The sequence below is a fragment of the Moschus berezovskii genome, chromosome 18 (genome assembly GCF_049115385.1).
Source record: "Moschus berezovskii isolate FMDL1 chromosome 18, NW_MosBer_1.0, whole genome shotgun sequence".
Taxonomy (NCBI): domain Eukaryota; kingdom Metazoa; phylum Chordata; class Mammalia; order Artiodactyla; family Moschidae; genus Moschus; species Moschus berezovskii.
Window position 1 is genome coordinate 65,133,700 of NC_142477.1, and position 15,850 is coordinate 65,149,549.

Sequence of the window (15,850 nt, forward strand, 5' to 3'; positions counted from 1 at the left end):
TTAATGTACTTAGCACTGAGCTGTTCTTAAAAATCAGTTTTCCAAAATGAAAATACAGGCTCCAATCTCTTGTGTCTCCAGTTGGTATTTTCCCAATTGTAGGGTTTTGCCTGTTCACACAAGTCTTTGCCTCACAGCAGAGTTCAACTTCCCCCAAATTAAGGCAGTTAGTTTATTCCTCTTTCTGATGATTGCCATATATAGAAAAAAAAATCTAATTATTTTGATTGGGCAACCGTTCCCCGTGTCTTTCTTGTGGAACATGACTGATTTTGTTAACTCCACCAGGGAAAGAATAAGCAGAACTTCCTGCGGGTGGCCAAATTCTATTCAGGAGCATCCCCAGGAGGCAGGGAATAGTTGAGGTTTGCTGAAATAAACTCTTTTATAAGTATGATGCTGTTGCTTTGTTATTATTTTTTCCAGTCTGCATGGTGAAGAGGACTTTTCATTTCACTGAGGTGAAAACTGGGTCTGTGAGAGGAGCGACTTTCTTTGAAAAAAAAAAAAAAATCAGAAACCAATTACTTGATATGCAGAGCCAAAAGCCTCATTCCCTTAACGAAATCAGGGCAGTGTGCACGGCCGTTAACCTGAGGAAAGCGGCTGACATCTCTTGATTACTGCTGGAGGTGGAAGGACCGAAACTTGCAGGATCCCCCTCCCCCTCGAGAGAAGGTTAGTCCAGCCCTTTCTAGAGGTTCATTTCGGCTCTCTGTCATCACCGGGACGCTGGCAGGGAATGTGTGTCATGGTTACAATAGAGTGTGTGAACATATAACAACCATGAAAGCCCAGCGGGAAAGGCTACAGATTCCGGGGCTGACCTTGGAGTAAGTATTGTCTCTCTTTAATATTTTAATGCTTTCTGCATGGCACTCGCTTTCCTGCGACCAATAGCTCTTTAGCATTTGTTTGTACTGACAGCCTCAGAGCACTGCAGTGTGAGCTGGAAGGAACCTGTCTGAAATGTATGGCATTTGATTTCAGCCTATGTGGAAGCCCCGACCCAGCGTTTTGCATTGCAGGCAGAGGAAAAGCAAGCGCTGCTGCATATTTAAAGTTACTAAACCTCAGTGCTGGAAACATCTTAGCAGCTCATTGTGAAAGAATGTATCAGCAGGCCGTGGTGTGTCTTTTTTTTTTTCCTTCTCTCTTACTGTTTGTTTATCCCCATGCTGTCTTGTTCTAAAGAAGGGCCTCTGTCTGGCTTGGATAACAGAAGACATTACAATGGATAAGAGTGGAAGAGAAGGGTTATTTGTCACACTTATTAGATGTGATCCATGCTTTATCTGTGCAGCAGAATATTAATGAACTGTAGTACATTTTGCGTCCTTCTGCAGAGTCTCCAGCCACCTCATGCGGTGTGTTTACCTAGTTGAGCTCTGTGTTTGCTTACCTTTTTTTTTTAACCCATTAACACATCTGACTTGCCTTCTGATTTGATGCAGCCATGTAAAATGCCCACATCTAATTTGTGGCGCAGAAGTTAAACATCTGTGATGCAGGAAGTGTCAGCAAATTTTTATTTTAAATCTGTTTGTCAAAGATGCAGAAGCTGTGAGTTAGTCTGTGCTGGCGCACTTAAAATAATAAACAGCACCATAGATTTCTGCTAGAAAAATATAAATATGTTGTCTCACTTGCCATACAGATATAAAATTGCATTTTCATTGAAATCTGCACAACCTTGGTCATCTCATTCATGCTGGACTCCTTCCAGGAGGATACTGCAGGGGAGACCTGTGCCTAGTTCCGAGGAGTCACTCTTCCCCTTGAACCCTGTAGATGCGTCACACAAGGGGAACTGGTTCCTCAGTTGATAAATGAATGAAAACATGACATTTCTGAAGCGATTTGAGTGCTTTATCCATCAGTTCTTGCTCTAAAATTACACACTGATTTTTTAACTAACAAGTGCTCACTTAGAAAACTTAGAGGGCTCCTACAACCTTCTTGCTAGACATGGCTTTTTATACAACAGAGATACAAAGAGTATTTGCCCAATGCTACTGATTTGTCCCCAACTCTACCCTGGCATTCAGCCCCCCTCCTCTGTGTGGAATATTTTAGTGGCATCCACACGATTTTCTACTTAATCCTCCTCTCTCTAGCATTCTGGAACTGCACAGCTCAGATGCCTGTGGCTCTGTGTTCCAGGCCCAGAAACTTAGGCTTTAACCCCCAACTTCACCGTCACATTTCGTTCTGGCTGTGCGGCTTCCTTGGTGTCTCCTTTGGCTTTGGCGCGTATCATTTCACACTACAGTTTTTCTTTCTCTCATTTTTGACATCTCATCCACATTAACAGGAGATACTTCAAGTTGCTTTCTAAAGTTCAAACTCAGTTGTATCTACTATTCCATCTATAATTGGGAAGGCTGAGCTGTGCCACCAGTTTTAGGACATTGCCAGTAGTGATGATGACATACAGGTCAGCTCAACACAGGGGGTTCCCTGCATTTTGTTTTGGTCCCGGGGTCATAACCCCTCAGTCTAGCCTCTACCCTGGTACATGACACTGTGGATCTGAAATAGCTTATTTTGTACCTGAGGAGCTTGAGGCAGTAGAATAGAGGATCACTCTTCAATGTCATTGACAATGACAATAGAAATTCACTTTGAACATTTTGTTTACCTTGAAATGTAAAACTACTCTTAGGCAGACATAGCTGATTTCATATTCATTCATGGAGAAAGCTCGTTCTGCAGTCTTTGAGTAAATTCAGTTTCTTAGCACTGCAGAGAATGGTTATAATGAAAAGTCTTATCATTGATTTTATTAAAGGCACATTTAATGTATATAATTTTATTTATTTGGGGACCTTATAACAGACAAACTGTGCAGAACAGCTTTTGAATGTTCTCTCATAAGACATTTCTGTTTTTCTTCAGGAAAGTTTATTCCATAGATACTGCAGCATGGACTCTTACACTAGCATATTTTACACACTGTAGAGGCAATTCAAAATTTTCCCATCTGATTTATCAATAACATGAGGCGTTTCTGATTCCTGTTTCAGAAATTGAAATCCTGGATGTGAGACAGCAAATATATTAATATTTCAGAAATTAATGGTTATTAATTTATTCAGAAATTTCTCATATGTAGAGAGCCTATGCATAGCTTTCTGATTTCTGAGAAATTGAGTGGTTTTTTTTTTCAATTTTAGTTTAGAATTAGGTTCATAGACACTTTATAGCACATATGATAACATGTCTCTGCTTGGAGGCACTGAGTGGCTCCATTGTCCTTTCATGCCTATTTTAGGACCAGAAAAAAAGATAAGACTGTACTTAGACTAGATGACGGCTCTATCAGTGGGCACTCATGAGGGCTTTCCAGTGAGCTGCTAAGTTAGAGTACAGTATGTTGAAGAGCAGCAGATTCTGAATGTGCTCTGAATGTATAAGGAAATCAGTTCCTTAGTGTACTGAGTATTGGCACCAAGCCCAAGAGTGGTTTTAGAAGATATAAAATGTTATTTCTTTGAAACATTTTATTAAACAAATTGGAGCATTGTGAGCAATGACTCACATTTTGGTTTGAATCAAATACAGCCAAGTCTCAATTATCCATATAATGGGAAAGTAGGATGCGTTAAGAATTTGGTAAGCCTGAATCTGATGTTAGCCACAGCTGCCACTTCTCTGTTCAGTGAAGAGCACAACCAGCTTGAATTAGCCAGTATGTAACTCAGTTCCAAGAACTCTTTGCCTAAGGTAAGATCATGTACAGTGTAGAGTCATGGACCAAAGGACGGGCGGAAGAATGTTCTTGAAGAAACTCGTTGTAATGTAGCAGGAGTTTTCAGGGCTCACTTCAGCTTAAGAGTTGGTATTAGAATACTAAGCTAATTCTTATTTTGATTTTGCCATGTGAAAGTAATTGGAAATCGACTAGTATTTACTTCATAGATCTCTTGGCAGAATTGTTGCAAGTAAACGAGCAACAATTTATTCCCTTTCCTCTCTAAAAGAGAAGAGCCATGAGGCTAAAAGAAAAAAAAGGTAAAGGGACTCTAAGCTTGGGCCCCCATACTCAATATTTGAGAATTGGCTGCTGAGTGTGCTTGGGGGCTTGGATGGGTTGATGAGAGTAGGAGTTAAGATGGTCCATTGATAGATGAATTTGAAGGAAAAAAAAAAAAAAACCTCTTGGAGAATAAAATACTTTATAACCATATATGAGAATTTTGAAGTTCCTTATTATGGACATAAGCATAAGAACACTTTTTACCATGAGACTTAGACAACATATTGCTGACTATTTTTCACTAAAAAGTGCTTTAAAATATAACTTCCTATATGGAAATATTTGTTACTTTGTTTTTTTAAAAAATGACAGTATTTAGCCTGAATTTTCATTTCTATTCTGGTGACTACTTCTCGATGGTTTTGATACAGATTTACCATTAATTCTTACTTGGAAATAGAATACACGCAATATAAAAAACATCACCGACTTTTCTTTGCAAAAAATCACATGTCGAACATATCTGCCAAGTTGCTGTGTGACAAAAGGCACAAATAAAAATGGCAGCAGCAGTTTGGAGACTGTAAATTTCGGCAGGCAGCATTGTGCTTGTTGTCTGTTTCAGAGCTGCGAAGGGGCGCGTGGTTAGGTGATTACCTAGTGGTACTGATAGGCATGCCGTGATGATTCTGGTCTAAAGGGAACAGAAGTCCCTTCACTGAGCTATGCTATTTTTACTGCCATCATTTCTCCCACTTGGAATGATGTTATTTTAACTTTCAGTCTCACTCCAAGGAGCCTGAGTCCAACCCCATCCAGCCCAGGCAGCCCCTGTAGTCCTCTCTTCGCTTTTCACTTCTGGAGGTAAGCGCGCTCCAGTGCCTGCCCGTGGCTGCTTTGTCTCGCCTTCCCACCCGCATATCTCACCACGAGTATCTGAACACTGTGGACCACAATATGCAATACAGTTTTGTTTTTTCCTTCACTGTTGTCTTCATATTAACATATGAAATGAGGAAACTGGTTGAGCGCTTTACCTGATGACTTTACAGGAGCACCGAGAAAATGTACCTTGCTTATTCCACTGAGCGTGTCTTACTCCTGTTTCACTTACTGTCCAGTGATTAGTAGTTTGTTTGACTCCTGTGTGTATGTTACATGTGGCTTTCCTTAGGAAATGCTCTGCACGGAAAGTCATGAATTTTGATTCATCTTTTATAATAATACTATTTATTACAGTTTCTAGGAAACATTTTCTAACTCACATTAAAAATTATTTTATGTATGCTATAAATTATTTTATGTCATGTTATTTCCAGGACAAAGTACTTGACTTGTCTAAAACCATTAGTATTTTTGAATTTTTAGAATCCTCATGTATATACCCCCACCCTCTCACTCACAGGCTGATATAAATTCATTCTTTTCTTCTCTGGAGAGAAACATCTTCAAGGAAGTCTACTTGCATTTTAGCCCAGCTTATCCAGAGTACATAATAGAAAATGTCATTAGCATTGTATGTATGGCACGTACAATCTATTAGGACTTCCGTGACTTCAGTGTCTGTGAATAGAATTCGTCTCGCCGGATCTAATCACAACCCAACTTCCCCTTACCCATTTGTCTTTTTTAATATATATATAATTTTCTTTCCATGCCGCATATGGGATCTTAGTTCCCTGACCGGGTATTGAACCTGTGCCTGCTGTACTGGGATTGTGAAGTCTTAACCACTGGATCACCAGAGAAGTCCCCCCGCCCCCCTCCACTGCCACCCATTTTTTTAATCCTAAAGTAGAAGGTAGAAGCATACACTCAGTTGATGCAAAGAGTGACTCAAACTATTTTCTATTAATGAATACTTTTAATTTCTTATATGCAAATGAATGAAAAATTTGCCATGCATGGCCAGTTCCTTAAAAATACTACTCTTTGTGACCCCATGGACTGTAGCCTGCCAGGCTCCTCCATGGGATTCTCCAGGCAAGAACACTGGAGGGGGTAGCCATTCCCTTCTTCAAGGGATCTTCCTGACCCAGGAATCAAACCCTGGTCTCCTGCACTGCGGGCAGATTCTTTACCTTCTGAGCCACCAGGGAAGACCCATCAGTGGAACAATTTAATGTGTTTCTCCCATTTTTCTAAAATAAGACTGAACCACAATTTGAAGAATTGGCTGAAGAAATGAGTAAAAGACTTTGAACTCTGGTTCTACTCTTCTGCTGATGGGATTATATTTATTATTGTCAAAGTGACGTTCAATATGAAAGTTTCATGTAATAACTTTTATAAAGTATCCCCTGAATATAATAGCTCCTAAAGTATAGGAATGATTTTCTCACAATCCAAAGAATTCCTCTTGTAATTTGTCTATTTTGATGATCCAACCGCAAGTAACTGGACTGTCTTCTGAACTTTTTTCCCTCAATGTAGCATGCCTTTATTAAATACCCACATGTCCTTTTCCTTCCTAGAAACAATAGGCTACTTGAAATAAAGTTGCTATCAATAGTGGAGGAGAGGAATTACGAATAAAACACTGGGTAGTACAGAGGAGGATGAGGTTCTGAAAACTGTTTTTGGAGAGAGACGTAGATATGTCTTTGGAACTGGTGATATTTGAGCTGGATCATGAAAAACTGGAGGGTTTTAATGAGGAGAGTTTGCAGTAAAGGTCAAAACTAAGCAAAGAATAAAACAGCAAGGAGGTAAGAGAGTGTGGCACATTGAAGAGATGGGTTTATGGCTAGAAGATAGGGTGGATGAAGTAGAAAAAAAACATGGACTTGTACAGAGATTGATATGGATTTAAACATTAATTTGGGACTATACTCTTGCCTGGAAAATCCCATGGAGGAAGGAGCCTGGTGGGCTGAAGTCTATGGGGTCGCTAAGAGTCGGACACGACCAAGCGACTTCACTTTTGCTTTTCATTTTCATGAATTGGAGAAGGAAATGGCAACCCACTCCAGTGTTCTTGCCTGGAGAATCCCAGGGATGGGGGAGCCTGGTGGGCTGCCATCTCTGGGGTCGCACAGAGTCGGGCACTACTGAAGTGACTTAGCAGCAGCAGCAGCAGCAGCATGCTATGTAAAGGTCTTAAATACCCAGCTGAAACATTTGACTTTCATTTTGCAAGCATTTCAGGGTATTAGAAGATTTTTTCTGAATAAAAAAATGACTGAGAAAATTTACCTTTATCAATCTCCCAATCTGTTTACCAATCTATTCTTTAAGAATACATAGGACTTAAGTTAGAAGCTCCAGTGAGGGTGCTGGTATGATAACAGATCCTGGATTAGGACAATTGCAGTAAATTAAATTAAAATTTGCAGAGTACTTGATAGTTGACAGAATGCTTTCTATCTTTTTCAATTTAATCTACCTAACACTAGGCAGGAAGGAATATTGCTTCTGTTTACAGATGAAGATGCTAACACATTTAGATATTTAAGTGGCTTAACTACCCTTGGATTGAAAATGAAGTCTCAAATCTTTCCACTGTGACTAACTTAAGACATACACATTGCCATGGGCTCACTTATATGGGGTTTTAATTATCCAGTTTATGTGGACTTTGTGACCTCCTTTAGTGATTTTTATTTCCCCAGTGCTTTCTCAATTCATGGAACGTAGTAAGCATTTGCAAACTGTTTATTAAAGAATGAATGAGTGAACTGGAAATAGAAGGTGTATTGGTTACGGTGCTGCTCACAAATCAACCACCAGGCAATTGGTTTAGATAAAATGGAATTGTATTTTTCACTCACAGACCAAGAGTGTGGAGAGGATCCACTCTACACAGTCATTTAGTAATCCAGAGGGTTCTTCAACACATGGGCTTTAGAGTTGCCCTGGGTGTCATTCCAGGTGGTGGAAAATGAAACGATCACAGGAGATGGTGCAATGCTGGACCTGAGAGTGGCAGGCATTACTCTCACTCCCATTCCATGCCTAGAATTCGGAGTTATACTCTGCCTAATGACAAGGGTGACTGGAAAATGCCGCTTCCATGCATCCAGAAAACAGGAAAGGAGTTTTGGAAATAGCGGTCTTTGCCACAGAAGGTGATGAATGAAAGGTGCCCACAGTAGGTGTTCAATAAATAGTTTTGAATGAATTTACATGGAGATTTTTAGCATTAATTGAGCAGAAGCCAAGAGAGCAGAGTTGGAGAGGGAGGAAAATTAGTCATGATTGAGTTTGGTCCTGAACACACTGAGTCATCTCTAAGTAGAGATTTCTGGTTGATTGCTTGGAGTTGGCTGTCTCTAATAATGTGCCCCCAGATTATGATCTAATGTAAATCACAGAGTCTGTCTAGTCAAAGCTGTGATTTTTCCAGTGGTCATGTATGGATTTGAGAATTGGACCGTAAAGAAAGCTGAGTGCCGAAAAATTGATGCTTTTGAACTGTGGTGCTGGAGAAGACTCTTGAGAGTCCCTTGGACTGCAAGGAGATCCAGCCAGTACATCCTAAAGGAAATCAGTCCTGAATATTCATTGGAGGGACTGATGCTAAAGCTGAAGTTACAATACTTTGGCCACCTGATGTGAAGAACTGACTCATTGGAAAAGACCCTGATGCTGGGAAAGATTGAAGGCAGGAAGAGATGGGGACGACAGAGGATGAGACAGTTGGATGGCATCACCAACTTGGTGGACATGAGTTTGAGCAAGCTCCAGGACTTGGCCTGTCGTGCTACAGTCCATGGGGTCACGAAGAACTGGACATGACAGAGTAACTGAACTGAAATCCCTGAGATTCCACATAGATTCATGCTATTACACAGAAAAGCATTTATTGTATCTGTGCATAGAATTGTTTTTTCTTCCCTTGATTGTGAGGGATCAGATTTCTTCTTTGTTCCTTTTTAATGAGTGGGCGTCGGAGGTCCAGGGAGAGCGGTGGTGGTGAGCATTGTCTGTTTCTGTGCCCTTTGGGGATGCTGACACACACAGTTTCTAAATGCTGTGGTGGAAGATGCTGTTCCTTTCATGGTGAAGCCCTGGAGGCAGGCTATGTTGGGACGGGAGTTAGACTTAGTCTCCATGTGCTTCCTGAGAGTTGCCTGAAAATGAGAGAACCACAGCTTCTGGGGCAGCTGAGCTGCTAAATGAAATGTAAGTTTAGCTGAGTATGTCTTGGGGATGTAACCTCGCACTGCTGCAGGAGGCTATAGCATGGCACACTTTGGCTCCCTATAAGGGGAAGAATTTTCCAAGAAAGCTTCAGCGTGTAGAATGGATCCTCTCATCAGACCATCAGTTTCATGCTGCTGGAAATCTCCCAGAAGGCCAAGTTCCCACTTACTTGGAAAGATGTAGAACAGAGAATTCAAGCGTGTTATTCCCAAAGGCCCTTTCATCTTGAAATTCTGACGCTCTTATTGTCTTACACAGGGCTAGAAAGAGATAGGCAAAGGACACAATTTGTCCACAAGTTAAAAAAAAAAAAGGCCCAAATATCTGTTTATCTATAACAATGTGATAGAAAACATTTAAAAAATCTTAAGTGGAATTTATATATACCTTCACTTTCCCTCTTCTGGGGCAACTATAGCTGCTCAGAATTTCTGCAATCCCAACACTTAGCTCACTTACCTTAATTTAGTGGCAGTTGATATAATGAGAACACCAATGCCTCACGAGTAATGTGAATGTGACCGAGGCCAGCTCATAATCTGGACCATGATTATTAGCTAGCAGGATTCCAGGATTTCCTCATTTTACATTTTCAGGATCTTTCCTGGCTCCTGGTAGACCTCACCCTCAATAGTGACTAGTAAATAGCTGGAGGCTGGCTACCGTAACTCAGGAACCACATTGCTGTCGATATGGAAAATGTTGTTTTGCATTTTAATTGCATGGTCCAACTTCTGAGTGGATGGCAACCCTTAGGGCATCTGCTGCACTTTCTACATCCCTCCTATTTCACTTCTTCCATCCTTCTGTTCACCTCCCCATTTGGTTCCTGGAGTCTCATGGTGGTGGCGGACACACAGCTAAGCTGGAGATGGCAATGGAGTGGCTGTTCCAGTTCTTCTCATCTCTCCCAAATCTCACTCCCTGTTTCAACTGGGACTGAAGCCACACATGCCCCATGGCTGGTAGGATTCAGTGCTAGTTTCAGAGAAAACTATTGCCCGTGTGCCATCAACTTCATGAGGATGAGGATTTTTTCCCCCCACAGATGTATCCACGGAACCTAAAATAGCGCCTGACATATATAGTAGAGACTCTATAAATATGTTTGGATGGAATGAATGTTCCTCCTGGGGAATCCAGCCTGTTCTGATGTTTTCACCTGTGCTCACAACAGAGCACACTCTTACTCTTACTCATGTGTGCTTTGCAATTGGTGCTGACACTTTGAGAGGTAGGGCATGCATTTTGATGATTCCATAAATATTAAATTATAACCTTCAAAATTTAATAACTGACCAGGTATTAATGATAAATAAAGCAAGGTTCAAGGAGGGAGTAGAAAGGGCTTATTACAGAAAAGTTAACGTCGGAGTATATTAGTGACAGCGCCTGACTCTGGTGAGGGGCAGAGAAAATGATCTAGAGGTCACAACAGATGACATACTGAAGAGGCTAAGTCACTTTGATGAAAGGGAGTTAAATGTAAGCTCCGTGGAATGGAGGCCTGTCTGATTTGCTCCTGCCATCTCCCTGGCACCTGTAAGAGCACTTATTATAGGGCAGATACTTCATAAAATCAATTTGTGTGAGTGTTAGTTGAAAGTATTAGTCGCTCAGTCGTGTCTGACTCCTTGCAACCCCAGGGATTGTGGCCACCCAGGCTCCTCTGTCCATGGGATTCTTCAGGCAAGAATACTGGTGTGGGTTCCATGCCCTTCTCTGGGGTATCTTCTTGACCCAGGGATCGAACATGATTCTCCCGTGTTGCAGGCAGATTCTTTATTGTCTGAGCCACCAGGGAAGCCCTAAAATCAATTAGCTTTTGTCATTGAAGGTACTTTGAAGCAGCAAAAGAGTTCTAACTGGGGACTTTGGGGGCAGCTTTCGAAAGCCCTCTAGTGAGTTCGTACTCACTCGTGTTGTGAGTCTAGCCTAGAGACTGGCCCCTGCTGCCCGTTTCCAATGGGGCTCCCATTCCCTGGTGTGCAGCAGACCCCACCTGGCTCCCTTCATTCCCATTACCTGACCAGCCCTGGAGGAGTCGGATTTGGGACCCAATAGACTAGCAGCGTGGTGCCTGATCTTGGCCACTGTGCTCACCACGCACAAGCTTTGAGACTTTGGGCAAGTCATAAATCATGAACTTCATGGACCCTCATTATCTTCACCTACCTCGCCCAAGAATAATAGCTTATAGGTATTTAGGGAGATATATTTCTATTAGCAAGAACAGGACCTGTGATAGTCCTAAAGGCCATGGGAAGGCCAAGTAGACAGTACTTTAGCAGAAAAGGGCATCAGGGGCAATGGTTACTTAATGCAATTTTGCCAAGAGCTTGTCCATTTGTCCTGCTGCTGCTAGAAAGGTGACTAGGTGTCCACAGCTCCCTGAATCCCCCATCACTCCACTTGTTGCCATGGTGAGGGGCAGGGATAATAAGCATTTACTAAATACATGGCAGTATGCTGTGAATATGTCTCCTTTTTAAAATGTCTTCTTTTTAAATTTTTATTGAAATATAATTGATTTACAATGTGTTAGTTTCACATATATAGTAAAATGCTTCGGATATATATATATATATTCTTTTTTTTTACATTCTCTACCATTATAGGTTATTACAAGATATTGAGTATAGTGCTATACTTAATATCCTGTGCTATACTGTAGATCTTCCTTGATTATCTATTTTATATATAGTAGTCTGTATATTTTAATCCCAAACTTCCAATTTACCCCTCTCCCCTTCCTCCCTTTGTTTGTTTTCTATGTCTGTGAAGAAAAGGGAACCTGCCTCCACTGTGGGTGGGAATATAAATTAGTGTAGCTGCCATAGAGAAGAGTATGTGTGTGCATGTGTGTGCTCAGTCGCTCAGTCGTGTCCAGCTCTTTGCAGCTCCAGGGACTGTGGCCCACCAGGCTCTTCTGCCTGTGGAATTTTCCTGGCAAGAATACCAGAGAGGGGTACCATTTCCTCTCCAGAGGATCTTCCCGACCCAGTGATCTAACCTGTGTCTCTCGTGTCTCCTGCATTGACAGGCAGATTCTTTATCACGCACCACCTGAGAAGCCTGGAGAACAGCATGGAGGTTCTTTAAAAAATTGCAAATAGAACTGCCATATGATCTAGTAATCCCACTCCTGGACATATACCTGGAGAAAAACATAATTTGAACAGATACATGCACCCCAGTGTTCACAGCAGCACTATTTACAATAGCCAACGTATGGAAGCGACCTAAGTGTCCGTCAGTAGATGATGGTTAAAGAAAATGTGGTACATATATGGAATGGAATATTACTAAGCTATAAAAAGAATGAGTCAATACCATTTGCAGCAACATGGATAGACCTAGAGATTTTCATACCAAGTGAAATAAACCAGACAGAGAAAGACAAGTATCGTATGATAATCGCTAATTTGTAGAATCTAAAATAGGATACAACGAACTTATTTGTGTCTCCTTTTCATGGGATGCCTGTAAGTGTGGGAAAGTCACCTGACTGATAAACCCGTTCAGTTTCACTGCCTTTGTAGGACGAGTGGGACCATTTGTCTTTTCCATTGTTTCTTCTGCGCCTGGCCCCCCCACCCCCCGCCACTTCACTTTCTGAAGAATATTGAAAGAAAACAATCTGAAGAAGCTGGTACCAGATGGCAATTTTTTCATAGTCTGCAGACACCAGTTCCAGTGCTTTTGTGAATGTGATGGTTTAATGAACTGCCTTATGCATCCCTGAGTTTTATTTCTGAATTGCTGTGTAGGCCCAAGTCTGTTTAGTACAAGCTCTGTACGGATTGGCTCTGGGAAGCGGAGATGAGCATGACTCTGAACACTTGGCTGGCCCTGTGGGTGTGGTCCGGGCAGAAGTGGGAAGGCTGGGTCTCAGGTGTCAGCGGAGGCGAGGGAGGCGTGGACAGGCCAGTTGGTGCTTCTCTTGGCTACTGTGGGTTCTGCAGGTGCTGCCGGCAGGCGGCTTCTGTTTCCTGTGAGCAGGGAGAGCGAGGGGATGTGTGTGGCACTCCAGGTGAGGGCTGGGTGAGGGGCAGAGCGTAGACCGTGATGGGGAAAGGGAATGGAATAAACTTATTGCAGTTGCCGGGCCTAGGGGATGAGGTTTTAGGAGGTCAGATGGCACAGAGCGTTTACATCCCTCTGGGTCCTGGGAACATGTTATCCTCTCAGAGCCTTTGCTCCTGCAGGCTTAGGTGCCCCTGTGGCCAGGCCTGAGAGCCTTTCAGGGGCCTTGGTTTCTGACATAATGATTTTCCTTTTTTTGTTATGCGTTCACTTTTTCATGCTAGCTTTTCTCTTTGGCTTACTGTTTTGAGCAGGAGGCTAAAATCACTTAGATGTCTGCATGTGGGGTGGCTTCACCTCACTGAGAGCTTGCTACCTGCCCGCGGCTATTCTTGGTGCTCCCCATGCATTAACTCCTGTAGTCTCACAGCAGGCCTGTGAGGCCAGGAAGACAGACAGAAGTGAAAACTGAGACTCAGAGAAACAGACTTATCTGTAGTGACCACACGTCTCGGTCTGCCTAGGTGATGCCTGCTCTCCTGTTGTCATTAGTAAAAGGGCCCCCCTTTCGCTTTCACACCCCCCAAGCTTGAACAGTAAATTATACCCACAGCGTCTGGAAAGTGGCTTGATCCCGTTAAAACTCAGGTCTTTGGGCCTAAAGTTGAAGTGTCTACACTTGTACACACTTCAGTTCGTAGTCATTTCAAATTTTGCGTTCTAAACAGAGTGTGATATTTACAGGGAGGTGATTTTGTTACGCTGTCTGGACCTCAGGGCTTCCCTGGTGGCTCAAATGGTAAAAAATAAAATCTGCCTTGTAATGTAGGAGACCTGGGTTTGATCCCTGGGTAGGGAGGATCCCCTGGAAAAGGGAATGTCTACCCACTCCAGTATTCTTGCCTGGAGAATGCCATGGATAGAGGAGCCTGGCTGGCCTAAAGTTTGTAGGGTTGCAAAGAGTCAGACAAGACTGAGCAACTAACATGGGCTTCCCTGGTGTTTTGGGTCACCATACAAGTGAATTTTTTAGTCCTCTGTTGAGAGTGTGGTTATGGGGCTGGGGAATGTGTTTTGAATTGTGGTGCCCTATATTTCTCTTTTCAAAAAAGTTTTATTTTAGACAGAGCCCAAGTGACACAGTGAAGGTTAAACTGATTTCATTTGGAAATCAGGCCATAGGCCCCCAAGGCACTAATGGCTGCTGCTGTTCTATCCTCAGCAGTCTGTACCCAGTTTCCTCAGCCAGGGCTGGCTTGCTGTAGCCCTGGGGTGAGAGTGTCTCAACATTGCTGTGATGGTCTCACACTTTTTGAGCACTATTAGAAGACCTGCCTCTTCAGGCCTGAAGTAGGAGCTCCACCCAAAGTGCAAGGAGCCTGGAAACTTCCTTTGTACCACCCACACTGAGAGGCTCATTTGGCTTTCATCAATCAGGAGTATTTATTGTTAAATAGTTTTTCTGTACCAAATATTGTGACTTCACTTAACCAAATTTTGATTTTTGGTTCTGGAATATCTTAAAATTATACTGTGTAACGTTTAGCGTTCAGTTCAGTTCAGTCGCTCAGTCGTGTCCGACTCTCCACGACCCCATGAATCACAGCACACCAGGCCTCCCTGTCCATCACCAACTCCCGGAGTTCACTCAAACTCATGTCCACAGAGTCGGTGATGCCATCCAGCCATCTCATTCTCGGTCGTCCCCTTCTCCTCCCGCCCCCAACCTTTCCCAGCATCAGAGTCTTTTCCAGACGTTTAGCGTTACCTCTTAGTTATTAGATCATCTTGGAACAAATGAAAAAAAAATACTTTGCTGTGTGTATGTGGGGTAGGGCGGCATGGGGTTCTACCGTGTATTCCATTTTGTTACTGCATCGCTTTGAGACTAGGGAAAAAACGGCTCACATCACTTTAAAAACTTGTTTCCTACACTTAAAATGTGGCTACAGCCATTAACACGCCGCACCCTATTGAAAAGAGAATTAAGTTGTGATATTCTTTGAAAGCAAAAGATGCAATGAGAATGTGAAGCTCAGGGGTGTCTCAGCAAGAGGAGTGATACAAATGCAGAATTAAAAAAAAAAAAAAGAGATCAGGTTTCTCCAGCAGTAACATGGGGATAATAATACCTTTTGGAGGTGTTATAAGAATTAATTAGATGCCATTTGTGAAGAGTTCCAACCTGAGCATTCTGTTTTATTATTATTATTAGCTTCGTATTGTTCTTGGAAACCCAGCATTCAAAATGATCTGCAAAACCCTACCTTTGTCATCAAAGATGTTGCATATGCTAATGGAACGTGACAATGATGAGATATTATGAAAATTGGACAGCTGTACTCATGATCTCAGGTGAAGAGAAAATGAGCTAAATTTCATGGACTCGTATGCTTTTCTACTACTATTTCCATGACAGTATGCTCAAGTGAACTATTACTGGACCCATTTAACAAAACAGTATGGGGATACTCCAAAGTGAGAGGACATTTATTTTCCTGCAGTGGTACTGGAATTGTTTTTCTTCTCCTCTTTATGTAAAATATCAGCTTGGCTCTATCTTCAGTTCAGAGTCCAAAGTCATATCCCTGGACTTCTGAGCAGCCTCCTCACTTATCTCCCCTCCCCCGCCAGCCTCACTTCCTGTCTGCCCCCGCCCTCCTGCTCTCCTTCTTGGTCCAGCGCTCAACGTGGTCTCTG

General features: G+C 42.3%; 1 protein-coding gene across 12 annotated transcripts in view; it reads left to right on the forward strand.

Moving 5' to 3' along the window:
- The window catches only part of MAST4 (microtubule associated serine/threonine kinase family member 4), a 642,435-nt gene that overhangs the window by 402,080 nt on the left and 224,505 nt on the right, over nt 1-15,850 (forward strand). The window contains exons 1-2 of one of the 12 annotated variants that reach the window (XM_055421946.2): nt 685-833; nt 4,763-4,843. The exons of 10 other annotated variants lie outside the window; for them this stretch is intronic. In XM_055421946.2, coding sequence (XP_055277921.2) covers nt 787-833; nt 4,763-4,843 — 128 coding nt within the window. In that variant the 5' untranslated portion in view covers nt 685-786. Of the gene's footprint in view, nt 1-684; nt 834-4,762; nt 4,844-15,850 lie in introns of those variants that run through there. One more of the 12 variants, XM_055421951.2, reaches the window with a different exon arrangement.